This window comes from Hydra vulgaris, chromosome 12, assembly GCF_038396675.1.
Source record: "Hydra vulgaris chromosome 12, alternate assembly HydraT2T_AEP".
Lineage (NCBI taxonomy): Eukaryota > Metazoa > Cnidaria > Hydrozoa > Anthoathecata > Hydridae > Hydra > Hydra vulgaris.
Window position 1 is genome coordinate 26,149,270 of NC_088931.1, and position 23,205 is coordinate 26,172,474.

Below are 23,205 nucleotides of genomic sequence, written 5' to 3' on the forward strand. Positions count from 1 at the left end.
TTTGTATTGAGTTTTGAGTTAAAGCACAGTATGTAGAAACCAGTAACATCTCATCTAACCTTTTTAGAAAGCGTTGTACATGACAATAGGGTTTTGTAAAAAAATATAATTAGTTGAGAGTTGTAAATTCAATTACTCCATATACTGGCAATCTAAACAATATGAATAACTTTATTAAAGAATGAATGACTTTATTAAAGGCTTTAGTTATGTCAATAAAAATAATTCTGGAAGAATAAAAATAGGTCTGTGTTATCAACACCATTAGCAATGATTTCATAAAGTATAAAACTTATAAAGTACATAACTTAGTGATATGTTGCTATAAATAAAGTTTAGACTTCAAAAACTTAGTTTATTATTGGAGCATAAATTGATCTTACAAAAAAATTTTGAAACTATATAAAATTAATATTCATTTTATATAAAAATTTTAACTTATGATTACATCGCATAAAACTTTATGCCATTCATTTTCATGCCAACTTACTCACTGACAATCAATACAAACTTTAATAAATGGGATACCACATGATTCAATCCTTGATCATATGTTTATTTCTTTCGAAGAATCTTACCTCTACAATATTTCTATTTCTTGTTAAAACAACTACACACTCCAATATTGATAAGAAGTCATCACTTTTTGATTGCTTTCAGTTGTTTAATATTAATAATAATCACAATATTTTTGATACTCCTATATTGAAGAATCCTCTTACTGTGTCCATTACATCTTCTCTGATTATCTTTCACAACTGACCTCTTATGGAAACCATGTATACAACTCATTGCAGATGTAGCATCATTAGTAACTTTTAGCATGGTTGCTTCTCTTTAATGAGAATAATCTATTATTGAGATTTCTAAGATGTATTTTCTTACTCCTTCCTAATTCTACCAATATCTTACCAACCTTGTATGGAATACTTTTGTTATTGCTGGTACATTTGATGATGTCTTAGACAAGGTTCAAAAAAATTGTAAAACTCCTTGTAAAACTGGCTAATAAAGAACAAAGCTGGCTAATAAAGAACAAAGCTAGCCATCTGAAAATAGACAACATAATGTCTTGTTTGCTATTATTACATTTATATCACAACCTTATTTCACAGCAAAATAATGTTGTTGTGTTTTAAAATTATTACGGCTATAATTGGCTATAATTGGTAAACTTCTTTGAGAAATAGAAACCAATCCTCTTGTTAAAAATATGCATTCTAATGCTGCACTACTTGATAAATCATAATACAAATAACTCAATACAAATCTTCCAATCTAAGTTATACATAAAGTAATTTGAAATTAATTTAACAAATTAAAGCATAGAAGTTTAATTGTAGAATTATTATTGAACTTGAACACATTTTTTTTAACTTGCCACCCTTTAGTTATTTATCCCTGTTATCATATAAATTGTTAATGGGTGAATGTGAATTTGAACTTTCTGTAAACTTGATAAAATCTCTAAATAGCAATAAATATATTAAGTGGTTAATTAATTGGAAAAATAACTTCTGGATCTAACAGAAAGCGTTATTTAGCTGTCTGTAGCAAATTAAAATGATGTTCTAATTTGGAGCTACAAGTCATTTTAACTTTTATAACAGGTAAATCATTAACACTTTGAGAAACATTTTTATACTTGACTAATTAGAGAAAAAAAAGATTCACAACTTCTGTCGAGCCTTGAAACGATTTAAGGAACCTTACAATTTTGTTATTAAACTTAGATCAAATTTAACTAATGAATAGAATCAGTAGTTGCAAGGACAATAAAGGGATACAACTTTAGCAGATATTATCCTTGCAATGAATTGTGTATAAAGTTTCCTTAAAAGGGCAGTAATAAAAATAATCCAAGATGTAAAGAAGAAAGTTCAGTAAGAGTGACCACTTATTAATATAGTAATATCAACAACATTGCAACAATTATTAACATTAAACAATTTCAGCCCCAGGCAGAAAAGAGATCACAGAAGAGTTTTGTTTGGTTTAAAACTTCCTAGCTACTTCAGCCCCAGGCTGTTACACAAGAAAGATCACACTCAAGATTAGTTGTCTGTATAATGACTATTTGTTAAAACTGTGGTTGTGCCATCTGCAAATAGAGCCACTTTGGATGTGAGGAAAGATCATTAATATGGATGAGAAACAATACAGGGCCAAGGATGGAACCTTTACTCCAGAGGTTACTTGAAATAAAGATGAGTGTTGTCCTTCAAGGATAACTCTAATACTGTGGTTTGAAAAAAAATGTTTTAATGATTTTAAAAAGATTAAAATGATTTTTAAAGGTTAAAAGGTTCAAATGATTTTCCAGAAATGAAATAGAAGAAACGTTCTTTGTAAATAATTCTGATTTGGGATAGGTATCAAAAAAAACCCTGATTGTTTCACCGTTACTAATTCATTTTCAAAAGTTTCTTTTTACTTTTTCTACCTTTTTTTAATGCTATTTTCTGATTTTAAAGTAGCAGTCCCAAAAATGTGTCATCATTCAAAAGTATACTAAATCAACACTCTCATTTGGTTATTTTCATCTCATAATAATGAGATTTTAATTTTAATGCTTCTATATCTTTTGTTTTTACATTTCTTGACCTATGTTTGTAAGTATGAATTAATTAGGATTAAATAAATACTGATGTTTTTTTCATTTTCATGCATTTTGTTAACGATATTATCATTAGTGTTAAAGTTAGATTTGTTAGCTTTATGGAAATAAACTCTACATCACATTTACAAGTTTATAACATTAAGTTACTATTCAAAGCCAAATGCAATTTAGAATGTTAATTTTAACATTAATTGTTTTAACTCAACAACCACTTTTTAACTAATTATAAATTGCTTCATATAATTTACTTTCAACAAACAAAATTTCAATATAATAACCTTTTCATGCATTGGCGAAGTAGAAGCAGCACCTTGAATAAATGTTTCTAACTCAGACCATAAACTCTTGTACTGCTCTTCTCTATAAATATTATTACTCTTTGAATAAATAATATGTATGAAAAGTTCTTAAAACAAATTAAAAAAAGTAAATATAAAAATTATTAAAAAAAAATTATACTTAACAAAAAAATAGATATAAACAAAGTGTGAAATATGTTGCTAGTGAAAATTGTTCGAACTGCCAAAAAAAAAAATTACTTTTTTGAAGCTTTGCCTTTAAGTGTTACAATAGGTAAGGGTAAAGTATCATTTCTACTTTCCATTGCTTGAAGTTTATAAATTACCTAAATTATAACCTTTGAATGACAAATAAATCATGTATTTTATTGTTTCATTGTAAATAAATTTTTTTTGCCACAAAATTATAACTACCAACTTTTGTGCATTCTTGAACATCCTTTTCTTGCAATACTGGTTTTAAAAGCAGTGTTAGCAAAGGATTTAAGTTCTAAAAAAATTTATTTGAATTTATTAACACATGGATAATGGAAAACCATACATGGGCTCAATGTTTTAAAAAAAAAAAAAAAAAAACATAAAAAAATGTTTTTTCTCATGCATTCTTAAGACTGTCAGGTCTCATGGACCTAAGAATTCTTTTATTTGCTTTTTTTTTTACTCAACTTTTTTAAAACATTTGTTAAAGAAATAAAGTCGCAGTTAACATGTTAAGTGCAGTAACAGCAACATGTTAAGTGCAGTAACACAGTTCCAAAAACACAGTAGATGCAAACTCAATACCTCTTATTATACATATTATATCATTACAACTGCAATAAAAATAAAAGAGTTGTTGGCTAGTCCAATACTTCTTCCCATGACTAGTCTCATTATTTTTTCCCATTACTAATCCGATTACTTCTTGGCTTACAGATTTTAACTATTTATAGATTCCACATTATTATATTGAATAAAATTAATCAAATTCAGCGTCTAGCTAACTATTTATTCATTCACATTCAAATTAGAAGTATTCACACTTTATAAATTTTAGGATTAAAAATATTTTTTGTTAATGTAGAAATCATTAAAAATGATATTGAAAAATGAAAAAAATTGTAGATTTGAATAATGTTAAATACCGCTTGCATGTTAAAAATTAATGTATCACTGATAATCATTGGCCAGTGCTTTGAATACCTTTCCAAGCAGTTAATTCCTAAATCAAAATCATTAATGACAAATGCATTTGTATAAAATAGATAAGAAGTATTTACTATAAATAATAGTATTTACTCTACTTATTTTTTACTCTATTTATTTAAGTTTAAATAGTTATGAAAATAAAAATATGAAACGTGATGGTAAAAATAAAAAATTCCTACTTAAAAAATATTATTTTATTCGTAAATTTAATTTACATTTGGTAGAATATTATAGAAAAATTTTATAGTTTGCACATGAACTTTGGTTTAATAAAAAGTAAAAAAATAAACAAAATTTAGCTTGAAGTTTTTATTTTTTAGTGATGGAGAAAAAAAAACCTAATTGATTTGGATCATCATTAATATTTTCATATGGCGCTAATCTTGTTTCTTTCATCACACGTCCAAAGTCCTAAAAAATAACAAACACAATTAATCAAAACTATGACATAATAACATCAAACAGTTAAATAAACCAAAGCATTACATTAATTCTATAATCAGTAACTCTCCCGCCTATGCCTTCTGTAATTGATGGTGGATCTTCTAAAGGACTCCTACCATAAGCTAACACATGAATAAATAATTCACCTGGTAACAAATATAAAAATTTATCAAATTAAGAAAACAAAATAATCTTAACTAACAATATAATCTGACTAAATAAATTGCAATATGGCTAATCCTTAACATGCCTCAAACTAACAAGATAAACAAGACAAACTGTCAAAACCACTGAGATGAGATTGAAAAATTGCGTAAAACAAGTTTAGCAGAAAAAAACTTTAGGACAAATAGAAGCTATGTAACATGGCTAAATTTTGTTTTAATGTTTATTATAAAATACAAGATGAACCCAACGTAAAAAATTTTAAATGCAGTAATATATAACATAAACATAAAATATGAAAAATATAAAAACACTTAATAAAAACTACAATTATTTGAAAAAATAATTGTAGTGTAAAAATTTATTATTGACAAATTTTTTGATAATAAGAATGATCATTTTCAAATAATAATATTGCTGACAAAAAATCGATTTATAAATAGACACATGTATTTATAAAACTATTTAAATATATTTAATATTTAAATAAATTATTACAAAAAACATTACATAGCAATTTAAAATTTTGACTTTATGAGCTAATAGATGTAAAACTTAAAAGAAATAAGGTGGGAAAAAAATAAAATAAAATAAAAGGTAAAATTAAAATGACATGAAATAGTTAAAAACCTGTTGCAGCTCCCAAGTCAAGGGCCTTCATAATTTTTAATTGATTGACTTAATTGAAATTATAATTTTTTTGAAATTTAATGAACTTTTTTAGACAATCTTAATTGTCTTAAAAAATCTAAAATAGTAAATAACTTTTCAGAGGCTCATTTCATTAAGTTGACTAAACAATCAACGTGAATGATAAATGTGCTTTTGAAAATTTAAATGAGTCTCTTAATGAACTTGTTGTCTTGATGCAAATCACAAGCTTTAAAACTTGCATAAATAATTTTATAAATTACTAAAATGACAAGTAAGTTTATACTTTGAATAAAAAATTTAAAATAGTTGTTGTTTTCATTAAATTTACTTATAAAAGCACATATATTAAACATAAGCACATATATCACACATATGCATGTATTTCACACATATGCAGATATCTCACACATATGCACATGTATCTTACATAAGCACATATATCACACATTAGCACATACCTCACACATATGCACATATATAATGCATATGCACACATTTCACACATTAGCGCATATTCACTTATGCATGGCCTACCTAAATTCTACATTTTTAACAAAAAATGCAGAATACTAGGTCAGAATAAAGGCTAGTTCAGTATGCGGCAACTTTGAATAAAAGTATAATGATCTATATAAATTAAAAATTTTATTAGTGAAAATAAAGAATAAGAAAAAGCTGTATTGTAACAAATGTTGTGTTGTGTGTGAATAACTTGAAAAAATAAAATATTAGAAAAAAACAGTGTACTCTGCCAATGAACTTGTTATGCATTACTATTTTGCTATACATCATTCTATCTATGCTTTTGAAAGAACTTCTGTTACCATCACTTTCTTTATTAAATAAAATAAGTTACTTGAAATAAAATAACTGTTACTTGGTAATGGCAAAATGTCACAAAATGTCTGTACAATATTTGATGAAATGTATTTTCAGAAATGTGCAATACTCTGGTGGAACTATAACAGGTGTAAACAGTGTTGGCGAACTTACAAAAGTTTTGTTTGCTTTATGATAAATAGTTTCAAAGAAAATATTCCATATATTATAAAAGCTGTTCCAATTGTAAAAGCTGATAGCAATTGGTTAAAAAATTAGATTATTGAAACTTTAAATCTTTCTTTTAATAGTGGTTTTGTTGTGAGAGCAATTGTGCGTGATAATCATGCAAGTAATGTTTCTGCTTTTAATAAACTATTATCAGAATATAAAAATGGATTCAATAGCCTCTTAATTTAATTCAACTGTAGAAAAGTTTATTTATTCTATGATGTTGTGCATTTAATTAAAAATGTGAGAAAAAACTTGTTGAATCAAAAAAGGTTTTTGTTTCCTCCATTTGAGTACATTGGATTTAAAGATGACATCATAGTTAAAGGTAGAGAAGTATCCTGGAAACTAATTCATGATGTCCATGAAAAAGATATGACTTTAGATACAGATTTACATAAAACTCCGAAACTTACAAATAAAGTGCTACACCCAGGAAAATTTAAACAAAATGTTCAGGTTGCTCTGGCTCTGTTTAATGAAAGTACAATAGCTGGTTTGAAATTATAGCTTTTCAGGCTTGTTTAATAAATGGTGGGTTATAGCTAATAGTAAAAACCAGCTTTGTTCATATAACTATTTAAGAAATGCTGCCATCTTGAATGATAAAAAACCTAAACTCTCACGAGCAATGGCATTATAGAGGGATAATTGGGAAATACAAAAAATTGTGAACTGTGAGAGATGTCTGTTCAAACTAGTTGAGCATATCAACAACCACTTAATTGTCATTCCTTTTTAATTGAAGATCTTTTAAATGATGGTTATAAATTTGTCATGAATATTAGATTTCAAAATGAAGTAGGTTTTGTGTGAGCTTACAGGATGTTTTGTACTCAGAACAATTTATCAAAACTGTTCTGAAGTTGTTAAAGAAGGTTTTAATATTTCTAATAGCGATTTCAAAAAAAACAAAAGATCAAACAAAATATTTTAAACAAACTTTTGGACAAACTACAGCACTCTTCTTTAAATAATGTATCTTCTGTAGATATTATTCTTATCATGAAGTAAATATTTTTCTTATCTTTTAGAATATATATTATATATGTATATATAATATACACCATAATAGAGATGTAATTTGTTTAGGAGTTAGCAAAAAAATGAAAAAATCTTGTGACTAAAGATATGGAAGGAATTTGCAATTGCTGTAATTATGTCATTAAGTGATCTGGAGGATCTACCACCAGCTTAAAAGCTCACTTAAAATAAAAGCATATAATTGATTAGTCTCAAACTGAAAAAATTTCTCCTGAACAAGTTGTAGCAGAAAAAAGAAAACTAAAACAAGCTACGCTGCGTTAAACAAAATCAAACAGCTTGATTTTGTTCAACGTAAGTGCTTAAATGAAATAGTTTCTGAAATGGCCAAAGGCATAATATTCATTAGAGTTATCATCAGAAATCAGTTCATTTGTGATGCAATCAAAAAAGAAGGATACCAACTTGATGTTTAAAATTGTTGGAATTATATCCCTGCAATGTTTGATCAACTGATTAAAATAAAACTTTGCCTGTTTGAGACATTAACAGAGTTAAATATGCTCAATTTGATCAATAAGGTGGATTTTAATGCTTTGTCAATGATGCAAACTCCCATGAAGCCAATCAAATTTGCTGTTGAGACACATAACATTTGAGTCATAATTTGAGTCATAAAATTCAACGCTTTATTGAAGTTATTGACTGAAATGCTGTTATTAAAGTTATTGACTGAATTTATTGAAGTTATTGACTGAATTTATTGAAGTTATTGCTTTATTGAAGTTATTGACTGAAACGCTGTTATTTAAGTTATTGACTGAAAAAACTTTCCCATTTAAGTAATAACATTGAAAAGGAGGTATATAAAAATCTCAAGAAGTGAACAAGTGAAAAATGTAATAATGATGTCATGAACATAATAAGGTCACTGAGAGATCCTTCAAATATTCCATCAACACTTTGCTCTTTGCTTGAAAATTGGCAAAGAGAATTTTCAGTTTTGGAGAAGAAACTGATTCTGGTGATACTGAAGGTCATCTGGCTAGTCCAACTTTACTATCTCTTCAAGAAGAAGTGGATTTATTGCTGAGAAAGGAAAAATTTACTGCCATTTCAGCAGACACTGATGAGTTTAAATAGTTAAAACAGTTATTTTCACTTTTTCAGAACACAGATAAAAGAACACAAAACTTTCAAAAAATAGTATGAGGCTTTCATTACAATTAAACCAAAAATGAATGAGTTTTTCCAACTTCAACAAACTTTGGGACAAAGATTCGATCACGCCTTTCAACAAAACTCTGAATTCATTTGTGTTCCTCAAATTTTACTATAATAAAAACTAATGCTAGAAATCTGACTATTTTGTTGAAAAATTCCATAAAAAATAGAAAACAGCTGCTTTTTTAAAAATGTAAAACAGAAAGCAGCTGTTTTCTAAAACTACCAATTTTAAAGAAACTCTACTAGAAATATTTCCAGATATCGCAACTTACAATCACTGGAAAGCCTTGTAGCACATATATCACACATAGGCACAAATATCATATATAAGTACATATATCACATATAAGCACATATACCACACAAATGCATATATATCATACATAAGCACATTCACCACACATAGGCACAAATATCATATACAATACATAATCATAAAATTAATATAAAAATATGTAAAAAAAAAATTGTAAACTTACCACCATGACTGGATAACATGTGAGTCATGACTTTTCCACCTGACTTTTTTTGACCTTCCAACATAACAGTTCTCCCTTAAAACAAATGTCTGAATTATAAAAAAAATATTGTTTTTATAAGGGTGGGAAAAGCTGGAGACAATGATACTTAAAGGCTCAGAACTTAAAAAAAAAAAACATTCTGTTAGTTTTTTAACCAAGACTTACTTTTATTGTGTACTTAACAAAGTAATATTTTTAGCTTGACAAATTTCTATAAATATTTCATCTTCATAATTTTCAAATTAAACAAACATTATCATTTTAATTTACACTTTAAATTAAGTTATTAATAATTTTACCTTGTAATAGAAACATAGTTAGACAAGCAGCAGGTCTAGAATTCACCTAAACAAATAATGATAAAATTTAATGGTTTTTCACTGTAGCTTACAAACAAACATGCTTTGTTCCTATTTTGCAGTTGTTATTTTATATCTAGTATAAAATTATTTTTACAATCCATACCTCAGTTGGTGTAACTAGAAATGTTCCAACGCATGTTTGTAACTCTATAAACAGCAATTTAAAAACCAAAAAAATAATTTATTAATAAATATGAACTTAATTAATAATTATATTATTATATCATATTAACTCATAACATTATTCATAAATTTGGTAAAAAAACATAAATTTTATCTTCAACTTTGTTTCTCAAGAAGGACATATTAGAAAGCTGCTTATTTTAAGATTAAGAAAAAAAGATAAAGCTTCTTTTTTTAATTTTCCATTATACGAGATTGAGAATTAATATTGCTGTTGACATCAAGCAAAATCAAGTGTTGACACAGGTAAGGTATATGTGCATGTTATATATAAAAAAAATTAAGTTTAAAAATTGAGTTAAAACCCTTTTATATACTATGTATTTAAAAAAATGCATAATTATATGTTCATAATGCAATAAAAAAAAAATCTTAAAAACTATATTCAAATTTTTAACTTTCATTTTTATGTTTGCTACAATGTGACATTAACTATTTTAAACTTTATGAACATTACCATGACTGCTATTTGTCTTAGGAGTACACCACTTCAATGTGACAGACGAGCGAGATGATTTCTTGGGTAGTAACGGAGCACTTTTTAAATCTAACAAAAATCAATGAAATCAGATTTACACTTCAATAAAAATAACTTAATTTTATAATTTGACAAATATTTACTGTTGGAATAAGTTTAAAATCAGATAAATCAAAAACTGGATAAAAATAACAATAACTAATAACAACATTTAAAATACAACAAATAAATCTATTTATATATAGATATTTCTATTTATTTAAACATATAACTCTTAACTGGTTGTCAGAAAGTTTTTCCGTATTTTGTTGACAAAAAGTAAAAATTAAAATGCTGGAATTTTTTTTTTAATTAATTGATAGACTGCCTTCCCCAACCAAACCCTCAGTCGATGTAGCAGCACTCCGTTGCGAGTCAGGCTATTTGTCAGTCAATATAGCAGCACTCCGTTGTGAGTCAGGCTATTTGTTAGTCAATGCGGCAGCACTTTGTTGCGAGTCAGGCTGTAAGATCAATGTAGCAACACTCAGCGCATGATTTACAGTAAAAAAAATAAAATTATTTTATTAAAAAAAATAAAAATAAAAACATTGTTTATATTGTTAAAAACATTCAGAATGTTTTAAAAACATTCAGAATATCTTTAAAAACATTCTGGTCAATTAAATTAGCATTTTTGCGGTTTTTTTAAAAAAAGATTAAATTGTAATTAAATTAATGATTTTTACTTTCTGACAACACGCAAATGTTGGACGAAAGTCAATAGTAATTAAAAGTAATTAAAAGTGACATATTTGTTGGCATAATAATCATTTTTTTCCTTCCGTACTCTCAAATGCATCAAACTATAGAACTATATGTATGTATGTATATATATATATATATATATATATATATATATATATATATATATATATATATATATATACATACATACATATATAAGGCCGCCAAGAGTGGGGCAATTGAAGTAGTTTCCCCTGGGCAGAGTGTGTATATCACATATTCTTATTACAGTGTATGGGACATCACATATTCTTAATAATAAAACAAGAATAAGAATCATTTTTTACCTTCCATACTCCTAAATGCTACAAACTATAGAACTATACATATATATATATATATATATATATATATATATATATATATATACATATATACATATATACGTGTATATATGTATATATATATATATATATACATATATATATATACATATATATATGTATATATATGTATATATATATATATGTATACATACATATATATATACATATATATATATATATATATATATATATATATATATATATATATATATATATATACATATATATATATATATATATATATATATATATGTATACATACATATACATATATACATATGGGCAATTCCACGATGGAAAATGAAAAAGCAGTCAAATTTTAATCTCTTTTTCGCCAACTTTTAGCAAATGAATATTAATGTAGACACATAAAAGAGAATTTATAATATATCTTCAGTACTAAAATTAATCTATTTAAGTCACTTTTACATTAAGTTACATTTTTTCTCATTGTCGCATTATAAAAAAAGTAAGTTAAATGTTATTTTAACCATAAATTTATTTGCATAATTGGAATTAATTTAGCCTGAAAATGGAGCTAACATGTTCAAATTGTTGTTGGTCAGATTCTATGCTTTACAAAACATATATATTTCAAGAAAATAACGAAAGAACTTTTGCAATTTTCATTTAATGTAAGTTAACAAAAACATGATTTTGTTTTGTTTTTTCCAAAATTAAGTTTAAAAACTCAAGTTTTTTAATAATATATGCGAAAGAATATTAAATGGTACGTTTTTACATTTAGATAACGATGAATGTTTTGAATAATGATGCTTAATTAAAGCACATTTTTATTTTAAATTTGAGTAACGTAAGTTAAAATTACATGCATTTTACTAAAGTTCTGGCACTTTTTCGTTAACAAAATGAATTATGTCATTAAGTAATTCGGGCTGGTTTGACGAGGTTTTAACTGAAACTTTTTATATTAGGAGAATTTAGAAAAAAATCATTTTTTTTTTTTAATGTTAAATAATTGTTTATATTTTTATTTGTTTATGTATTCTTATTTTGGTTGACATATAAATATATATAAATAATTAAAAATAAGAATAATATAAAAATTTTTTATTTAAATATTAAAAAAAAAAAAAGATTTATTTGCTTTCTCCTAATATGGTTAGAACCTTTTTTATTTTTGTTTTAGTAAAATAAATCTTTTGTAAGTGCAATTAAGGGGGTTATCCATAAAGCACGCCACCCTATATTTGTCAATTCTTAAACCATTCCCTCCTGTCACAAATGATCACTTATACCTGAGCCCCTCTCAAGAGCTGCCGAGAGCCGTCACGCCGCCTGGGACAGCAACCCTGATTGGCACCCTTAATTATCAATATTTCCCTATATTATAGATGAAGGACATTCAACCTCTCCCTTCTAAACTGTAATAGCATTTTTTACGCCAAAAATAATTTATAAGATTTAAATGTAAATACTTTGCAGCATTTTAAAAAGCCAGCCTAATGAAAATAAGGCAATACGCATAAACGTAAGAAGTGTAAGTAAAAACTTCGACAAACTAAAGATTTTCTTACTTAAATGACTCAAATAAGTATTATTAAAGTTGTAATACTAAAATAATTTTTTAAAGTTGCACTTGGTCTTGTGGAAAAACTGTTTAGTGCAAAATTTGCAAACTATACCTTCAAGAAGTAGATGAGTTTAAAACATCTAACGGTACTATTTGGAAAGTGAAAAGTCACATGACATGCAACAGCAAAAATGTAATTTATTACCTAAAATGTTTAACATGCAAAAAACAAGTATATACTGGTAAAACTAATAATTTAAGATAACGTATAAACAGATATTTCCAGTTGCAGAACTGGCTTATCAACTGATTGATTTGACAACCATGATTATACTTGTCAACGTGCCCACAAAAGTGTAATTGAACCTTTTTTCCAACTTTTCGTCTTTCTTGGGCTTGACAATGAAAGTTTTTTGTTATCATATGAAAAGCATTTGCACAAACAAAAACATGATACATTTAATTTATATTTCCTGTCTATAATTACAATTCAATCCTTCACAATCAATAGTTACCCATAGCAATAGTATGAAAATTAAATTATTTTTGTCTTTAATACAAATATCTTGCAATAATACCAAAAACAGCACTACTGATGATTGTTTAAAAGGAAATATTTTGTATTAGTATTTTTTTTTGGTAATTATATTGTTTTTAATATAAACATTTTGAGAAAAAAATTTACAGGATTTTCTATTTGTTTCACTGTTCTGACTATTTTTGAATTTATTTGGTTAAATGTCATATTTCAAGTTTGTTTATTTATTTATTTATATATATGTGTATATATATATATATATATATATATATATATATATATATATATATATATATATATATATATATATATATATATATATATATATATATATATATACACACATATATACATACATATTTTTTTTTTTTTTAGATTATTCACCTCCCCAAGGCCCGAGGGGGGCCACTACAGTTGTTATTCGTGGTACAACCCTCTCTCAACTCTTTAACTCCGAAACACGAACCTTTCCGAGCAAGGCCGCTGCGCGGAGAAACTAAGTTGAGCGCGGTACTTCCAGGGACGTGGTGGGAGTCGAACATATACATACATACATATACATACATATATTTATACATATAGTTTATAATATATATTACTTTCTTTAATTATTATAATGGTTTTTTCTTAAAGAGCTCCTAATTTTGTCAACTTAAAACACAAAAATAACTTAAGAGATGATTTTTACCAAAAACCGTAAACATAAGTTTTTCATAGATGTGTGTGTGTGTGTGTGTGTGTGTGTGTGTGCGTGCTTGTGTGTGTGTACAATCCGTATCTAACTTAGTAATATAATGTCATACTAAAATAGGTAGCTGTGAGGGTTTCAATACATACTTAGACTGACTATCCGATAGAACATGCAAGAGGGTGCCACTACATCAACTAAGGGTTTTGTTTGGGGTAGCAGTAGTTTTTTCACTCTTCTTCTTTTTTTGTTGTTGTAATATTTAAGCACATACATATATTATATTTTTTATAATATTATTTTATTTTAACACATTAGTTTCTTTTAATTAAAAAGTATAGCAAATTTGTTTATGATTTTGAACCAAAACAATAAAACTTTTTTATGTCTAATAACAGAATGTCTAAGACCATTTTATAACTTAACAGTAAATATAATCAACATAATCACAACCTGTTACTTATCAACCTGGTACTTAACAACCTGGTACTTATCAAGCCAACTAAAAGTGTATATTAACTTTTATTTTAACTGAATTTTTTTATTTAATCAGTTTTTTTTATTTGAAAAAATTTTCTCAAATAACTGAAACAAAAAAGTCTCATAAAAAATATTCAAATTTCAAAACATTAAATTATTTGACGGTGTCCTATTAGTTATTAACTCAGTTAAAATATTTTTTTAATTATTGTAACTTTTTGTTTAGAAGCTAAATAAAAAGACTGTGCGTTAAAGATTGTGATTGTGTGCTAAAGGTATTTTCAACAGTAACACAAAATATTACTTTGAACATGTTGCTTAACACAGCAGCCTTATTTTTCAAAGTTTGTGTTTTGAAGTCGTAGGGCTGAGAGAGTTGTAACAAAAACAACAACAACAACAAAAACAGCAACAAAAAGAGTACCAATCTTGACTATACTTGGCATTGCAAGGTCAAGACTGCACTTGACTTTGATGGCTTGAAAAATGTCAAAATACATAATATGAAAAAAAATTTTTTTTTTTCAAGGCCAAACGGGGCTAATCTGTTTTATAATTTTTTGCCTTTTTAAAACTACTCTCAAGCCTATAACTCAAAAATTTAAGCCTCCGAAAAACAAACCGCATAAAATATTTGTAATCAAAACATTGAACTATAATAAATATTATTGATTATAAGATTTATATTATTTAGTTGAATCAAAGTCTAAGAGAAAATTATAAAAATTAAAATTTAAAAATTATGTAAAACAATTTTACCTGGGTAATCAACATTATGATGAGCAGCAGCTAAATGAATCATTTCAACAGAATAAATGGATGACATACCAGAATGTTGTTCTTCCTAAAAGTCAATATTATGGCTAAAAGTAAAAAAAAAAAAAAAAAAAAAAAAACCAAAAAAGAAAACTTTAAATCATTTAAAATAATCAAATAGTAGCAGATTTGACAATAAAGACACAAAATCAATTAATTACTTTCATTGGTATGCCAGTCACTATAGTAGATTGTAGATTGTAATGTCTTCTTGTTAATAAAGCTAATTTTTCAGAACATTGGTTAGGTTTTAATGTTATAGTTGTAACTTCAAGATGAGGAGAAACCTAGCAATTTTTTATACAGAAAATAGTTATTTATTAAATAAGTTGTTCACTTAATATTATCATAACTAACAAAATCATAACTGGGAATAATAAATATTTAAAAAAACTTATTTTAAAAAATTTTGAAAAAAGATTTGTAAACATACAATTTTTGTAATTTTGACTTGTTTTTTCTTTGAATGATACATTTTGACTAGGATGATATATAGTATTTATTATACTATATAGTATTTACAAGCACCTCGTAAAACTACGATTCTCTTAAAACTATCCCAAATCTAATTAGGGTTTTTATAACAGATTATAACGAAAGTAACAAATCAGCATTTAAGAAACATTTGATTATCTAATCATAAAACTATTTTGTAAAAGAGGCTTAAAACTTGTAAAAGAGGCTTAAAATAAAAAATGAATAGAAAAATTCAAATCATAACTTTCATCAACATACAAACTAAGCAATATTGATAAAACTTTTTATCAATATTGCTTAGTGTGTGGTGTATTCATAGTAACCAATTTTTATCAATGATGTTCAGTGTGTGGTGCATTCATAAAACTAAAAAACTGATCTTTAGTAATTCAAACTCAAAATAACAACATTACTTTTACATTGCATGCCTAATTGCATGCTTCAAATCTCTTATTAAATGCCAATTAAAAAAAAATAACACATTAGAACAGAAAAAGAAAACAGAAAAAATTAAAGAAAATTCCAAATCAAATTAAGAAAAGTTAAATTAAAAAAATTCTAAATCAATGCTAAGATTTGAAAATAAAAATAAAAAATGATTTTGTCACAGACCAACCACTAGTAAGTTTAGAATCAAACAATAATTATAGAGCTACACATTTTATCAATATGTCTTAACAAAAATAAGGACTATAGTTGCAGATCTGATCCAAAAAGCTTTATGATGTTCTAGTCAATCACATGCAGTTATAATATTGAGTCATTAAAATTAGGAGCATTCTATATAAATCTGCTGTATCTGGTCTGGTATTCTATAGCTCAGATGGTTTGCAAGATTTTAATTTGCGGTTTTAAAATCATTGAGTTGTTTACTCTTCTTATAAATATGTTTTCTCATAAAGCTATCAATAAAGTTTTTAAAGTTTTTTTTTGTAAGAAATTGAATTTTTTTAAATGTGCATAAAAGATTTATTATTGTTTACGTGCATCTGATCTGATTTTTAACACATTTAAAAAAACAATAACAACAAAAATATCATCTGAAATCAATTGTATTATTAAAAGTCCATATTAAAAAATTTAGGTTTTGCATTTGTATTTTACAAATGTTGAGGCTAGAAAATTTCACTTTAACTCAGTCTGTGAACTATAGAAAAATTCACTTTTAACCCAGTGTGTGAAGTGAAAAATAGAAAACTTCACTTTTAAGCCGATTTGTAAAATGAAAAATAGAAAACTTAAAAAAACTTAAAAAAATAGAACTTTTATACTTAAAATACATTACACATTGACCAATATTCTGAGTAAAACATGCAACTGCCACTACATTGACATATGGCTAGGGTTAGGACAGTAACAATTTTTTCATTATTCTTTGCCTGGTCCTCAATTTCTGAAATCAAGGACCAGGTAGTGGTATGGGGGTACCACCTGGTCCTCAATTTCATAAATTTCATGAAAATTAGTTTTACTATGATTAATTTTCAAAAAAGGTCACCCAAAACCCAAAATTTTAAAAATGGTATATAAGTAGAATTTGCAAGCAGTTACGACTGAAGTTACGACTTTCTGAATTACAGTTACAACTTTCTGAAGCCTAGAATTTTCTTGAACCTTATGGTACTCTCTAGAAATTTCTGAACTGTTCTGAATGCTTTTAGAAATCTCTGAAACTTTATAGAATTTTCTAGAGTCTAGGAAAGTAGTAAGATTTAAACTATATAAACTGCCTGATTGAGCAACACTAATAAGACTGGTTTTCAACCATTATATATATGAACATATTTTAATTTACTTTTAACTACTATTATAAATTTATTCTTCTATAATTCTATTATTTTTTTTTTATATAAATTTGAAAAGAAAAAAAAGAAAAAAAAGGATAAAAATAATAAATAAAAAAGTAGAACTAATATTGTTTTAAAAAATATTAATACAATATCCACATACTCGCAACCTCGGATGAGAAACTTTATTGTCTTTAGAAATATTCACAACAAGTAGGTCGATATCAAAAACTCTATAACAACAACAAAATTCACTGAGTTTCTTAAAAAAATTTGTAATTGAGAAAGAAAAAAAAATTATTCACCTAAATTTCAATCTCGTAATATAACTATTTTATTATTTCATTACTTTATTTCATTACTATATATCATAAATTTATTACTATTTATTTTATTTTAAATCAAAATATTATACTTTATAATGATTTTGGATGCTTCAACAATTTATAATTGTACAAGTTTCTGTATCTAGTTTACAGTCACACCAATTTGCATCGTTTGTTTTTGAGATAAAGCATGTTTTTTTATTGAAAAAACTTTTTTGCAAATTCACAAAATTATTTTTAACATTAAAAAATATGTTTTTTTGCAACTTATTATAGTAAAATATATAATATTGACAATATTATACCAAAACAAATATTATTTTATATATTTTCACCATAAATTTTTTTAAAATAAAAAACATGCCTGATGCAACAAAAAAGCAACATATTTGTGTGACTGCAAACCAGATATAGAAACTTATACAATTATAGATTGTTGAAGTAAGCAAAAGTTTTATAAAGTGATATTCATTCTTCTAAAAACACTTTCTAAGCTATTGTATAAATTTACATAAATTATACAGCACACAATAAAATTTTCTCAATAAAAATTACAAAAGCAGTAAAAGTTATAAAAACTATAATGTATTATCAAAATATACATACTTGCTTTTTTCCAAATGATTTTGCATTTCCCATACAACATTGCTGATTGATTTGGAATCACTCTCACTAGAAAGTTAAATATTTTCCTTTCATAGTTGTTTATAAAATTTTAAATGATAAACAACATCATCACAACCTTTTTCTCATTAAAATGGTAATTGTGAAACAATGCAACAATATGAACACAAGGATCATTCAACAGCAACTTAAGACTTTCAATTAAACAAAAAATATAATATTATCAGTTCAATTTCAATAAGGCATTAACTTAAGAGCATGACAACATTTTGTACTAAAAAGACTTTTCTCACTTATTTTACTGTAAAAATACAGTTTAAATTTTTTAAGGAAAAAAAGTTATGATTTTTACAAATCAACCAAAATTCATCACTAGAATTCAATTTAGAGGTATGATTATTAGGAGGAACATTATTAATATAGATGAGGAACAACACAGGATCTAAAATAGAACCTCACAGTACCCCTGAAGGACAACTTTAATACTGCAGTTAAAAAGTAACAAATTTTAATTAAATTTCTTAGACACACCATATAAAACGACCTAATGGAGAAGACCAGCATGTCAAACTTCGACATATCAATAGCAACATCCTATGTCTCACTGCTTACTTTTAATGCATGATAGAAATTTTCTGTTATAATGTTTAATAAGTCAACAGAAGAATGAGATCAAAACCCTAAAAAAAGATTGTCAGAGAATAAACAGGCTCAAAAAGAAATATGAGCAGTTTGTTAAAAGTTTGTTAAAAATGACTTTGCTAATAATGTTAAGAAGACTGATTGGGTAAAAAAGTACCATTTTCCATAACAGGTACCATTTTCTATCAGGCAGGAAAACAAGATTCAGTTAAGCACTTGTTAAATAATTTAGAGAATATTAAAGAGATACAGAAAAAACTAAAAAACTAAAAAGATACAGAAAAAACTTTTTAAGACTGTTACAAATATGCTGTCTGGACCACAAGAGAATACAAAGTGAGAAATACCTTTAGCAACAGAAGAATTTGGATGACTGAAGAGTGGTAATTAACAGGTAACAAATTAAAGGAAATGTTTTTCTCAAATAGTTCCTTGGTAATAAAGTAATAAGATCAGACCCATGAATGAGAATCTCAAGAACCTACTTCAGAGATAAAATTTGAGAGTAACCTTGTGCCAGACAATATCTTCTTGCATCGATCTAAAGCCCTCGGAATTAGGGCTACCTGCCTACCTTAAAGTGTTTGAGGTTGGCAAATAATTGACGAGCTCGTTTCTATGTTTTATGGTAGCTTTTTTGTATAAATTTTTTTTGCTGACCTGATGCAAATCTCTAAAAGTTTGAGATTGGCAATAAATTGCCAACCTAATTTTTCCTAATTCCAAGGGTTGTATATATGAATATTAAAAACATGTATAATGAATGTTTGAAACATGTTTTTAAATAATTTAACCTACTAATACCCCATTCACACTGAAAATAAAGACGTATTAACAGCAGTATTTTAAACACATTATATATTTTTTCATTCACATCAAATTTAGAACTGGTTTAAATTCCATTTAGAAAGCACAAAAGCTATTTTAATAAAACAACATTGCAATGTTGTTTTATAAGACATGATTAAGACGCAGTTTATCTAAGTGAAGGTTTGGTGTGAAAGGGTTGAATATAAGACTTTCTGAAAAAAAATTCTGCAGAGATCATTAATATTTTTTGTTACATTAACTTTGTTTGACAAAGTTTATTCTACTAATGAAAAACAAAAGGTTTAATATTATTAATGATTCACGCGTCCATTCACATAACTCAATATTAGCATTTTGAATTAAAAGAAAATGTAATTTTGAAACTATAAGTAAACAAACTGTCTGGTCATCCCATTAAGCTACCTTTATATATATATATATATATATATATATATATATATATATATATATATATATATATATATATATATATATATATATATATATATATATATATATATATATATATATATATATATATATATATTTACACACACACACACACACAAGATTTAAATAGTTTAAATAAATATATTTTAAATATATATATATAAAAGTTTTATGCATGAAAGTTTTAAATTAAGCAAAAATATACTCATGGATTGTAGTAACAACAATCATCCTTTTTATGGTATTTATATTGTCTTTAGTTTTAGATAGAAGTGCTTCTGCACCTTGTTCCACACCAGGAAATACAGAAACGGTACCTTCATACTCTTGCAATGGAGGTCCCAAGTCCCCAAAACCTTTTAATAACTAAAGGAAAAATCAGATTTTTTACCTTTTTGATTTTTATCTAAATAATATTTTTTTAAATGAATAATATAAAATACTTTTTTAACAATTATTTTATATTATTAATATAATTAATTATTTTTTATAAATTAATTAATATAATTTTAAAAAAGCATAAAATATTCAGAAATTTCATTTAAAAATTCCTTTTTATAAATTTAAAATTTAAAATTTCTTTTTTTTAAATTTAAAATTTAAAATTTCCACCCTATCAGATAATGATCAACTAATTATAAAAAGTTTTCTTTTTATTTAAAGTAAAAAAAAAAAAATTATCGAAAACAAATTTGTAAACTTTAAGAAATAATACAAAATTCTATACTTACGTAAAAAAATACATTTTTTAGAGGTATAAACCTCTACACTATTCTTATATTTTAACTTTTTGTTTACAAATCAAAGTGAACAGCAACTATTTTTGTTTAGACAACTAGGCAACAAAAATTTGATAAAATTTAGGATTTCTACATCTCTGAATTTAAACAGCAGATACTCATAGCCAACTCTAATTAATAATAAAGATTTGTATTGCATTCTAAAATGTAATATCTAAAAAACACATTTATTAGTGTAACAGCAGGGGGTGGGTAACAGGGGTGTCAATTTTTGTTTTAATTTCAATAACAGAGGGTTAATTTAGGTGAATATTGCTACAGGAAATCTGAAAAAAAAAAAAAAAAAAAAAAAAAAAATTAAAAAAATAATATATTACTGGATGCACCAGCATTGTTTTAAATGAGAAAATGACTAATAAAGAAAAAAGTATAAGTATATTAAAATTTTTCTTGTAAAAATTTTAATATACTTAATATTTATTAAAACGATTTTTAGAAAAGTTCCGCAAGTTTTTTTGACCTAAAAATATTTGAGCTCAGTGAAAAACTGCCAACCTCATTTCTATGTTTCATGGTAAAATTTTTGTGCAAAATTTTTTTTTGCTGACCTGGGCAAAAGATTGTCGACCTCATTTTTCCTAATTCTAAGGGCTGCATTATGTACTTTGAAAGTTGTTTTTAAAAAAGTTAGGCAATTTTTTCTTATTTTAGAAAATACTAACACAGGTTGGTCATTTTTTATTTTTTTTGTTATTTAAAATACGGGAGAAGGGAGCATTTTTGTAAAGAATTTTATGAGGATTTCAAATGTGCACAACAACAAAAAATTGATCTGAAAATGTTTTATTAAGAGGACCTGCTTTTTTATAGAGAATAAATTACTAAAAAATAACTAAATAGGAGAAAGAATTATAATCAAAATAATAGCTTCTTTGTTTACGCTGAATTTTAAACTCCATAATTAGTTAAAAAAAAACCTCATAATAGTGCATAATGTAGCCCACGGAATAAGGAAAAATGATGTTTGCAATATTTTGCCAAGGTCAGCAAAAAAAAAATGGGCAAAACTGTTTAAAACGTCACGTCAACGTCAATATATAGCCTAAAATAAAATATATTATGTTGTTTTATAATAACAAGAAGACTTTTTTTGTTATTATAAAATGAAAATTATTTATATTTGCAGATACAGAGTTTCTTACAGGGTTGCTGCTGCTTTAACTACAGATGCATGGATTTATGCTAAACTGATTTCTGAAGAAAACATTCAGTTTATTATTGATCACCAAAAATAACAAAAGCTCAAGATAAAGTCGAGATCGAGTTCAAAAATGAGACTTTAAAATCTATACACAATAGGAACATTAATTATATTTATATTAATGGTGGAAAAAGCATTACAAAAGTAAAGGTAGATTTAGAATGATCCAGTAGGTTTTTTCTAGTTGATTAGGTTTATTAAAGAAGAACATTACACTGTATACATGGAATTAGGTGATAAGTTTTTGCTTCACTTTACCCACAAAAAAAAAAATCAACCAAAAGTGAAAAACAGGCCAAATTAAGTTGCTAACATTTTAATCAAACGAATGTTTCAACATAATGTTAACAATAATACAACATAGTCAGCAACAAACTAAGAGTTTACTTTGGGGTGCCATTTTTTTACAGAGACATGGTGGATAGGGAGGGGGAACATCCTTAGGGTATCCTTCCCCCCCCTCCCAATTAAAACCATTAAAACCAATTATTTTTAAATATCACTCTTTCTGAAATTTAAAAATAATTTTCACCTGGTTTAGTCTTATCCAAAGATAAAGAGTCGATTTAAAATAGTTTATTATTACACATTATTTAGTGGTGAACATATTTTAGTTTCGCTAAGAAAAACTACTTTTTTAATCTATCTAATATTCTTATAAACTTTGTTGGAAATATTTGAAAATTATTTGGAAATATATATTTAAAAGCATTTAAAGTATTTTAAACGTTTAGCAACTATATTC

General features: G+C 25.8%; 1 protein-coding gene across 1 annotated transcript in view; it reads right to left on the bottom strand.

Moving 5' to 3' along the window:
• LOC100197579 (integrator complex subunit 13) overlaps positions 1-23,205 on the bottom strand; it is a 32,012-nt gene that overhangs the window by 2,952 nt on the left and 5,855 nt on the right. The window contains exons 3-17 of the mRNA XM_065812714.1: positions 20,665-20,825; positions 18,540-18,605; positions 17,771-17,840; positions 15,505-15,630; positions 15,287-15,371; positions 10,155-10,244; positions 9,618-9,661; positions 9,452-9,497; positions 9,111-9,185; positions 4,594-4,697; positions 4,446-4,518; positions 4,044-4,120; positions 3,338-3,409; positions 3,160-3,245; positions 2,899-2,980 (exon numbers count right to left, since the gene is read on the bottom strand). Of these exons, the coding sequence (XP_065668786.1) occupies positions 2,899-2,980; positions 3,160-3,245; positions 3,338-3,409; positions 4,044-4,120; positions 4,446-4,518; positions 4,594-4,697; positions 9,111-9,185; positions 9,452-9,497; positions 9,618-9,661; positions 10,155-10,244; positions 15,287-15,371; positions 15,505-15,630; positions 17,771-17,840; positions 18,540-18,605; positions 20,665-20,825 (1,257 nt within the window). The remainder of the gene's footprint in view (positions 1-2,898; positions 2,981-3,159; positions 3,246-3,337; positions 3,410-4,043; positions 4,121-4,445; positions 4,519-4,593; positions 4,698-9,110; positions 9,186-9,451; positions 9,498-9,617; positions 9,662-10,154; positions 10,245-15,286; positions 15,372-15,504; positions 15,631-17,770; positions 17,841-18,539; positions 18,606-20,664; positions 20,826-23,205) is intronic.